This window comes from Gymnogyps californianus, chromosome 2, assembly GCF_018139145.2.
Source record: "Gymnogyps californianus isolate 813 chromosome 2, ASM1813914v2, whole genome shotgun sequence".
Classification (NCBI taxonomy): domain Eukaryota; kingdom Metazoa; phylum Chordata; class Aves; order Accipitriformes; family Cathartidae; genus Gymnogyps; species Gymnogyps californianus.
This window is the reverse complement of record NC_059472.1, coordinates 126558325-126568929: the sequence shown is the minus strand read 5'-3', so window position 1 is coordinate 126568929 and position 10605 is coordinate 126558325. Positions and strand designations below refer to the sequence as shown.

At 37.1% G+C, this 10605-nt stretch overlaps 1 protein-coding gene across 2 annotated transcripts in view; it reads right to left on the bottom strand.

Annotated features, from left to right (window-relative positions):
• Positions 1 to 1050: 1050 nt before the first annotated feature.
• ZNF385D (zinc finger protein 385D) overlaps positions 1051 to 10605 on the bottom strand; it is a 412620-nt gene continuing 403065 nt past the window's right edge. Inside the window, exons 9-12 of one of the 2 annotated variants that reach the window (XM_050891944.1) lie at positions 10359 to 10515; positions 8220 to 8398; positions 6775 to 6876; positions 1051 to 2615 (exon numbers count right to left, since the gene is read on the bottom strand). In XM_050891944.1, the coding sequence (XP_050747901.1) occupies positions 2382 to 2615; positions 6775 to 6876; positions 8220 to 8398; positions 10359 to 10515 (672 nt within the window). In that variant the 3' untranslated portion in view covers positions 1051 to 2381. Of the gene's footprint in view, positions 2616 to 6774; positions 6877 to 8219; positions 8399 to 10358; positions 10593 to 10605 lie in introns of both variants that reach the window. The other variant, XM_050891945.1, reaches the window with a different exon arrangement.

Genomic DNA, 10605 nt, shown 5'->3' with positions numbered 1-10605 from the left:
TATTTATGTACCCAATAAAAGGAAACATTTTCTAAATTGTGTATTAGGTGCAGGTTTTGAAGGCTGGCCTGTTTACTGCCTCCTTACTGGGAGCTGTAGAGTAGGGAGCCCTTTTAAATGTCAGCCCCTAGTTATTTAGGTGCCTAAACTTGGCTTCAGGAACTTACTCATACTCTTCTTGTTTTGGAAATTGGGCCAAAGCAATCCAGCCAGTAACGAGCCCTGAAATCACCATCACATGTTTTTCATGGCTACATAAGAGTGAATTAAATATAAACAAAAGCCTATTTCATTTCAAGGCACAAACGTTTGCAAATAAACTGGATGAAATACAAATACATAACACAGAACGTATTTTAATACTTCTAGATAAATAAATGCATCTCTTTGGAATTCTTTGGACACAGACATCCATGGAACCTCTTCTTTCTCTCTTTTTATATATTTTTTTTATAAAATCTAAATGCAGAGAGGTTTAAAAAATGGCAAATACCAAGGTATATGGAAGGCTCACTGATGAATTGCAAGTCAAAAGTGCTGTATATTCCCATCCTCTATATCTCCCAACTGTTCATATTAACCACAGGCAGTATTATATAGCAACCACATGGTCAATATTTTGCATTACTACCTTTTAATAAAATCTTTCAAATCATTTCTCCATCTAAACTTAAATTATGTTTTTAAATTTTATTCCTCCTAAATGTATGGTAGGCATTTCACTTAGCTACACATCAGAGTGGTCGCATGTGACTCAGCAGTGCACTCCATAATATTAATAGATACTTTTCAGCTCCCTATGGGAAAAAGCAGGCAGCAAGAATCAGATTTGAGAAGTCTATTTTTTTCTCTGCTGTTTGTTACTTACCACTTAATGACCCACATGTGAAACTCAATGGTTATATAATTATTTTATATAGTAGATTTTCTGTTTATAAGTTATTTTTCTTACTCTAACATATATACAATATATCTATATATACCCCTGATAAATCTTACTTTAAAGGGACACAGTCAACCCCTTTAAGCCTCACAGTAAATATATAAGGCTTTAAGCTGTCCATACGTAAAGGTCAGCTACAGAATTCAAGGGTCCTTTCAGATCCTAAAGGTTGTATTTGTTCCAAACCCACGATGTGCAGTTATCTTGTAATATGTATCTCCTGTGTTGCTGTTTACATTTTATAGGTGTATTAAGACATTTTATGTCACATCAGTAGGAAATAAAGAGAATAAATCTGTTTCTAAGACTAAGCCTATTGCAAAAAATGTTACCTGTATCTACAGACACTCCCACTGGTGTGATATAAAAAGAATATGTGCCATTCTTGGGATGAAATTCTGGCTACATTGCAGTCAGGAGGAACTTTACACTGACTTAAATGAGGCCAGGATTTCTCTCCTGCTTTTAATTTGCTAGTTATGACTATGCGTAACCCATTTGTGTCTTCCCTCTGCTCAATACTAAAGTGTCAGGCCTTTGTCATTACAGGAGTTTATTTTTTGCTGTCCACTGGCATGCCTTAGACATTGATCTACCCTGTATGTATTACACCTTTTGAATATACACACACTGTACACATACGTTCTCAGTTAAATAAAAGTTTGACCTAGTCTGTGTACAGCATCTAGATTTTTTTTTCCCCGCTAAATCTTCTTTATCATTTGCTTTGCCCTAACCATAGAATATCTTCACGCCCATTCTTCTACGGGTGAGGAAAACAATTTTTGCTCACCAGGAACAGCTCCACGTCATTGTCATCATTTTTGACTACTTACCAAAGTGACATAATTTGTTCATTTTATCTTTTGCAACTCAGTTAGAAACCTAGTGGCATAGATAGAGACACAATACTACTGTTTTACAAGACATCTATTGTATCTACTTTTGTTCAGATAAATACCCAGTAACTGCTGATTTGGCAGGAGGATTGGTAAGGGTACTACTATTCACAGTGTTTCTTTTTTTTTCCTTCTTCTTTAATCTACAGAATAAAGTATTTTATGTACATTGGAACCAGTTAATGCCCTTTAGACAAATTTGTAAGTTGTTTCATAAAGCAGGAAAGACATTGCAGGGAAATATGTGCCAAAAAGCACAGTCAAAAGGCTTCATAAGTTTTATATGTCACTACAAGTCAATGCTGGAGATCAGTTCTAAAACGATCAATACTCAAGAGGAATGTTCTCATCTGGAGAAAATACTGCCCATTCCCCCTTTTAGAATTTGTTCAGTTCTCTATCAAAAGTCCTGGCTCTTCATATATACTTTAAACTATAAATAAACACTGCATAGTTCAATGTTCTTGATTTTCTTTTTTTTTTTTTGTTTTGATTTGATTTGAAAAATTATTGCAGTACAATTAATTCCTGTTTGGAGTTCAGTAAGGAGCAAACAGCACGGGAGTATGGGTGGTCCGTATAGGCCCTGGAGCTGGTCGTAGGAGTGCTGGAGGAAGTGCTGAAGTCTGGAAAAGGGTGGCTGCTGGGGCTGTGCGAAGACTGAAGGGGGAATTCACAGCCACAGCAGCAGCTGCTGCTGCAGCTGCTAGCGGATTTGGTAAGATTCGTGGAGCCATTGGCTTTGAAGGTTCCTTTGAAAATACTAATTTTACCTGTGGGGAAGAGAGAAAACAAACAAACAGAGAAACATAATTTGTTCATATTAGCTACACAACAGGGAGCTTGACTTAAGACTATAAGTGCAAAATCAAGCAAGAGAGGCCTCATAGTGGCTACTGACTCTGAGCTGCAGGCTTGTGACAGGAGGTACGATCTTGCGCATTGGACAAGGGTGAGCAGGATTTGGTTGGCGACAAAGAGTTTCGATGTTCATGCCTTATCACTGAGACTTATAAATTAATATAAGATTAGAAATCAAAACAAACCTAAAAAGGGGCTGGGCAATCTGCACCAAAGTAAAGCTGCATGTACCCTGCAGGAATTAAATAAGGAAGAATTAGCCATCAACTAAAAGACCTCCATCTGGACAGCTGTATGATAGAGACCAGAGCAGAACGAAAATATATCCTATTCTCTGGTCTGACTAAGAAGGTACTTTTGTTTTTATCATTAGGATGCAAGTTCTACTTAAAATTAAGATCTCCAGCTAGCTCCTCTTTGTTAGATCCTGCCTCTAATAACAAGAAAATAAACAAGGCTTATCTTGCACCGGTTATGAAAATCTCCTGTGTTTCACATGTTCAAATAGGTGATGAATTCTATGGGTGCTGCCCTATGTCACCATGCTGTGTCTTCAAATGTTTTTCACTAAGATACTGTTCATTCTTACAAGGACTGTGAAATGTCATGAAAAAAATCTTGCCTATATCACTTAGTATGGTGCCAAATCATGGTGTTTTTGTTACTGTCACTGAGGCTTCTGCTTTAAAAATGTTTAAATCATGAGTCTTGTGCACTACCAAATACAATTTAGAAAACTCCTCATTTAGAGTTTCCAAAAAGAAAAAAAAACCCAAACCTGAAGCTTTTCCCAGACAGATTGAAAATACTCACAGAGGTCCATTATTATTTAAGAGAATTTACATTTGGTATGCATACAAATGAACATCAGAGTAGTCTATATAGATTTCTGCAGATTTCAGTGGGATTTCAAGTTTCTAATGAGATGCCAGGAGCCTGAATACCTTTGTTGTTTTGGTTTTATAACTCCAAGATAAGAAGAGAAACCTCATTCACTGACAAAGAAAAGTTCCCATTGGCTCTGATGGACTTTCGGTAGGCCTGTGCCCTGGCGTGACCCGAGGCCCTTTGCAAAGAACATAAACCTGAATATGTGGTATTGAATATACAGAATATGAATATATGTACCATGCCGTAGTACATCTCAGTGTAAGTATGGACATGTCTCACTCACATGGAAACAAAATTTCTCATCCTTGAATTGAAAGGGGCTTTCAAATAATTAACTTGCACTACATCAGTCCAATATTTTCAACTCAACAGTACCTTGGTGAGTGAATAGTCAGAAAGTAAGGACAGGAGTACTCTGGCATGAACCACCAGCGAGTTTCATCATTACACTATTGCCGTATTCCAAAAAATCTGTTGGTTCTTTACCAGCCAGATGGATACAGGTTTTCTACTTTTCCTAATACCCATTGGCAACTCTGCTGGCCTCAAGGTCCTTTAAAGCTCTGGGAGAGATACTCAGAGGGGACCAGATTCTGTAATTCTCTTAACAGAGGACATAATGGATGCTAGATACAAAATTCCTCATGGTGCCTATGAGAAGCAATGATCTGATCTTTTCCTTGATCAGTGTTACACCCACTGATCCAAACTGTCTTCTTCCCTTGCTGAGCATTTGACTTTTTTCTCCTTCCTTACATTTTTTAGTAAATACTTTTTTTCAGCCTTGTTTAGAACAGACAAGGAAAAAAAACCTCTCAAAAAAACCCAACCCAAACCAACCAAACAAAAAATCCTGAGTACAAAGTACAAAAAAAAACCAGCCCAAAACAACAGGGCTTGATTGTGGTCTAGAATTCCCAGTGAAGGACGTTTTTCATAAGAGCTATTTTATGCAGAAAGTTTGGACTATCAAACGCCTGATAACCTCTTTCTCTCCAGTATAGTATTTTATACATCCTGGGCATTTGTGGCTTGAAGAAATATCAAGTAAGTCCCAATATTACAAGATTTCTTAAACTCTGAAATAGCACTGTGGGAATTCATAAAGCTTCTTTCTCTGAAGTGTGCAAAACTAGACTAGACAAAGCAGTACAAATTATATTGATAACATGGCATTGGAAAGTTTTTGGTCTAGAAAAGCTGTGAAAATGTAGTACGTCCTTTTTCTAACTTCTGTAGAAAAAAAATTTGGTGATGCTCATACATTTTTTGTCATGAAGAACAAAGATCTTATGTGACTGTTTATACGAAAAGGCTAGGACTATCTTGCCATTCTTGGAGGAATCAGGAACTTCTAATGAAGTTAGATAGCTTTTCAGTTAATTTATCAACATGGTTCTGATTTCAAGATAGCTGGAAAACTAGTAATATTTAGCATATACAGTACCTTGCACCTTCATTTCAAACCTCTCTGCAAGTACTAATTAACACAAAGGTCAACATTAAGAGTAAAGTAGCCATCATTCGCTTCATTTCCAATGAAGTAAACTAAGGGACTTGAATGACTAAGTAAATGACTTGAAAAATTAACGGGGAGTAAAGAAAAAGTCTAGAGCTCATCAAAAACATTTACATTCAAAGTAAAATTAGCACATCTTTGGCTTGTTGCTGTGCCATTCTGCATTTCCAGTGACAGCAGTTTTGGTGTTTTTTCTATTCAAAACCAAAAGGACTAAATGGAGAACGGCTCTCGTCCTTTCTCAGTGCAGCCTCCATTCTACTACACGTCTGTTCATTTACTGCTAACTCATTCTCTCCTTCTTAAATCCCCTTTGCCTCTTTGCTTATCTCTGGCCCGAGTTGTATATTGTGAGCAGCTGGGAGTGAGGGAGCAGGAAAAGGACACATTGCCTTTATTTGTCTATGCAACAACTAAACGGCCTTGATCTTTGGCTGGAGTCCTCAGAAATCACCATTACATAAATCAGTAAATAAAGACCTGTGCACAACAGCAACAGTAATGTAATACTTATTTTCATCCCCTGGGAAACAATGAATTTCCTAAAGGAATAATAATCCTGTCAGAGAGGCTTTAGTGATTCCATATCTTACTTACCTTATTACATATTTTCTATTCCTTTCAGTATAGCTTACACATATTGGAGACCTTGGTCTTCCTGGTGGATTACTGAAAAACCCTATGGGGCTATTTCCCTACTAGTGGAACTACCAGAATGGTGCACTGCATTATGCTGCAACATCTAGGAAAGTTCCTACCCAACTGAATTGTGCATGAATATACCACTCATGAGGGCTGCCCCGACAAGGACACACTTTCTGTTGCCATGAAAAGAGCTTTAACTCAACTTAAAGAGAACTGGGTTTTCACAGAAAAAAGCTCCATATTCTACCTGCATTAGAGAAGATGGTCAAGGCATAAGGGACTAATCTTTATGAACCCAATGAATCAACATTCTCCCCCTGTCAAAACCATCTATAAACCCTTACAAAACACCACGGCACATAAAACAATCATGCAGTTTATCTGATGGAGATAAATGTCAGATGTTTCACTATCCCACCCACAATATAAGCTGTTTCTTAACTAATGGCAGGATCCTAGAGGTTTTTTTATTGAAAAGTAAACCTTTTTCTCAGCTTTTGAAGCTAGTAAGAACTATTTCAGATAGTTTATCCTGGCAGTCAAAAATGTGACCAGAACCATCCTGAAACTGAGTGGAATGAAAAGAGAGATGGATTTTTTAAATTGTTTCAATTGTTATCTGAATAATTTTCTAAATAAGGATAGAATAAAGGTTTTATGTTTTACAGAGTTTTATTTAGTTTTTTCATCACTATTGTCCTTGGTGAAAACTGGAAAAATCCTGTTTGACATCTGGATGTTTCTCTCGTCTCTTGGTCTCTAATGACCTTTGAAACAAGCTTCTTTTCTGAAGTTATTCAGAGTAGCTACAAAAACAAGGACCCACAGGTTGTAGTCAACACCCATCAAAGTATATAAAAAGTTCCTTGTGGGCTTCCATGGGCTCATTCAGACACTTGTATACTCCCATTGCTTACAGTATTCCTCTCATTTCAAACATTTTTCCACTTACATTTTCTAAAAACCCTACGCAGCAGGGTTAAAATAAGAGTAAAATAAAAAAGTGATTGGCTTACCCCTAGAGGATGTGTTCCCTTTTGGAGTTTGTTGTAAGGGCTGTATTTAGGTTTAGGCGGCTTCCCAGCAGCTCTGTCTTTGTGCCTTCTACTGCTTATGTGCTGTTAAAATACATTTCGGGGGAAAAAAAAAAAAAAAGAAGAGTAATAGTTCCTTAATAGATCATTTCAGGTTCTGCTTTACACAAGGGTGCTCCAATACTGAACGCTACTGCTTTCCACAACAGCATTACTTTGACTAATTCAATAATGAATGGGAATAGGGTCTGCTCCAATTTGAACGATCCTTTGTGCATCACATATTGGGGCTGTGATTTTCAACAGTGCTTAGTTCAACTCTGCTTCCACTGTAGTCAATGATTTTCTCACCTTTGTTAACTTCAACAGGACCTGAATCAGGTCAAAGACAGAAGCTTTTGAAAAATTCCTCCCTATATCTATAAAGCACCCATCAAATTCAACCCACTGTTGAACGAAAGTTTTGGAAGAATATTAGATAGTAGAACATCCCCTATTGGGGGGCGGGAGAAGGTCACAAAATTAAGTCCCTAAGAAGCCTGGAGATCCTTTTGAGATTTCAGCTGAAAGATGGTTACATATCAAACTAAGTGACAGTGAAAAAAAACCACAAAATCCATTATCTTCATAAAATCTATGAGATTTCACAAGAATCCTTCTACACAGAATTTATTGCAGCATTAGATGTAAGGGACCTCTTTCAGAACTATATTTTTACTTTGATTTTCATTCTCAAGAGAGTTCTCACAAAAAAAAAAAAGAATTGGACATTTTTTTTTCCTGAAAGCAGAAGACAAGTATTGCTATTGTCCATTACTGAATTTATCTTCATTCTTGTAAAGTTCCTTAACAAGTATTTGATTCCAAAAGGCATATGGAATTAAACTAAGTGTTTTTCAGAACAAAGGCTTTGTTCATCTGAAGAATGACTGAACATAACTTAGTGTAATTGCAATTTAGAGGTCATGCTTCTCAGTTACAGAGTAACACTGATAAAAAAAATACTACAAATCCTCTCCATCCCATATTTCTAAGCAGATTATTCAGTGTTCTGTGAAAGTACTGGCTGCACCCACCTCCACATCTTTGTCAAGGCAAATATCATGCAGTATACTAAATGGCAGGGTTTATTAGCTCATGACAATTACAGTAATCTAAAGACAGTTGTAACATGTTGCAGCTTACAGCTTCTGTAACTCTTTAAGAAATATATATGATCAAGAGCTTTTGAGAAAACATATTCTGTGCAAGGGAAAATCATATCCAAAACAAAACATAAAGCGTGACAGTCAAGTACAAAGGGCAAAATCTGCAAGCTCCATTTGGATGTGAACTGTTAGACTGACACATGCTGATTGTGTTGGTACTTGGTCACCATGAAAACAAAGAACAGCCAAGGATTCACACTCTGCAAGCTAGCTGAGTACCTGTTTCAGTTGTGTCTCAGAGTTTACGTGCACATCACATATTTCACAGTGAAATGTTTTGTTCTGAAGGCCTGTGTTTCCTTTATTCACAGGTCCTTTGCCTTTTACGCCTGCCCGGGGAAAGGCTTTTATGGTTCCACTTCCATTCCGAGCTTCCAGCATAGTTTTGTGCTTAGTCCCTGGAGACATTAGAAATGGGAAACAGAAACAACTTTGGCAATTTGGTTGCATTCATTGTTTTATTTTCTTTTTAAAAGAAGATCATATGAACCTCAGCTTGGTGCCACGTGCTATCCTTGGAATATGCCTGTGTTTGTCTGTATCAGATTCATACCAATGTAACAGTATTTCACATCTGATATTTAATTATTAAATTACATATCTGTAGGTAATGCACTAGAACAAAGCAGCCACACCAGTAAGTAGAGGCACAATCAGATATCGTGATGTGAAGTTAAATGGGTGTGACTTTTCTCATTAACTCCTGCTGCTAAAAAGACCTGAATTGTAGTTGCAAAGGAAGAGTAATTTAGCTATTAAAGATGTAGTTGGCTTTGATTTGTAGTCCTCCTGAATGGATTGATAAACAGTATGTATTAGGTAGCTTACACTTAAATCTGTAATTAACTAATTAGTCTCCAAATCAAAAAGGAGCAGAGGTTCCTGGCAGCAACCTATGGAACCTGGACAGAAACAAAAATGTGTTAGGAACATACATGTGAGAAAAATGCACTTGCATTTTTTATTCAAATAAAGATTGGGTAGAAAACAATAGTGTCTTGTTGCTTTACCTTTATTCAGATTGAACAATTTCTTACACTGTTGACTTCCACGCAGGTAGTCTGTGATTATAATGGACTACTACTGTGTACAGAATTAGTGTTCCACTGATAATTGTTGTATGCATCTACATATACACTTCTACAAGCATGCATGTGTGTAAACACACACACAGTTTATCAACATAGACAGCAAAAACTCAGAGGATTGTGTTTAAATATTCAGAATAACGTTTTGGCTCTCATCTTGATCAGAAAAATGTTTAGAGTCTAACCCTGATATGAAGTTAAATAGGTTAAATGGGTACAGGTTTACGAACTTGAATTTTCACCAGTTGAAGATCTGGCATACAGCAAACACAGCATTCAAAACTGATTAGGCTTTGTTTCTCATGAATACCAACAAATTATAATTTCCTTTTTAATTTCAGTGGATTCTATAGACATGCCAAAGTTATTTCTTTTTTTATTACATCATAAAACCATTGATCATTTTGCTGCAGGTGTATCTGTCTAGAGACATCACTGTCTTTGTGTTTCAAACCTAAGGTTCTCTGTCTGTCTCTTAACTCTGTTTACCCTGCTGGCAGGTAACCCCTGACTTCCAAAATCAGCAGTTTTTCTGTAGGACAGTTATAGGTGTTCATTGCCACCATATTAAATCCCAAGATCTTTTAACCCTGCTCACCACAAAGCCAATCAATAAGATGCTTAAAATAGTGACTGTGAATGATGGCTCTCTACTACTGGAACTTATCGATGCTACTAGCTCTAATAACAAGAAGTTGTTTAAAAATTAAGAAAGATGGAGGTAAGCAACTACCCATTCAACTCTCATGCAGCAGTTGCTATCAGTTGAAGAAAACAAAGGAAAAATATACATAATTTTAACAAGTTATTAACAAACAATATGGAGCTAAGAATTCTAACTCTCATCATTGAACTCTGACTGACTGACACTCCCTCTTTCAGCCTTAATTTGTTAGATTTCAAACAAAACTAAAAGCATTCATACTCATTTTGCTAGCTGGCACAAACAACAGTATGCGAACTCTGAACACCAAAGCTAATGAAGCATGAGCTGTCATTTAGCTCTATAAGGTTTGGAAGCTGCAAAAAGCTAAAATGTAAGAAAATGGGTAACTTGCATACAATAAAATTCCTTTTTTCCCCCTTTATGATAGCCTCTTTGCCTGTCATTTTTATTCTTTAATAGTTAATGAATTCCACATAATTGCCAGTTTTCTGCCACCTCTTTGTCCCCTGCTGCAAGAGATCTAATCTATTCAGGGGAAGATAATTGCAGAGCTCTTGAGACAGAAGGAAAAAGAGGAAGAAAGCAAGCACTGCTCCATCTCACCACTGTTGTGCGCCTCCAGCTGCGAGGCAGAGTTGACAGCAACTTTGCATAGTGAACAGTATAGCAGTCTTTTTGCTTTTTCTTCCTCAGTCTCAACGGAAGGGCATGTGGTGCTGCTAGTGGCTGTCGTGGGGATTTTCTCCACTTTAGAGGTGATCTCAGTCGTCATAACACTGCTCTTCCGGATTTCCACGGTTGTCGTTGTTGATATTGCTGGTGTCCCTGTGGTAACGTCTGTGGGCAAAGA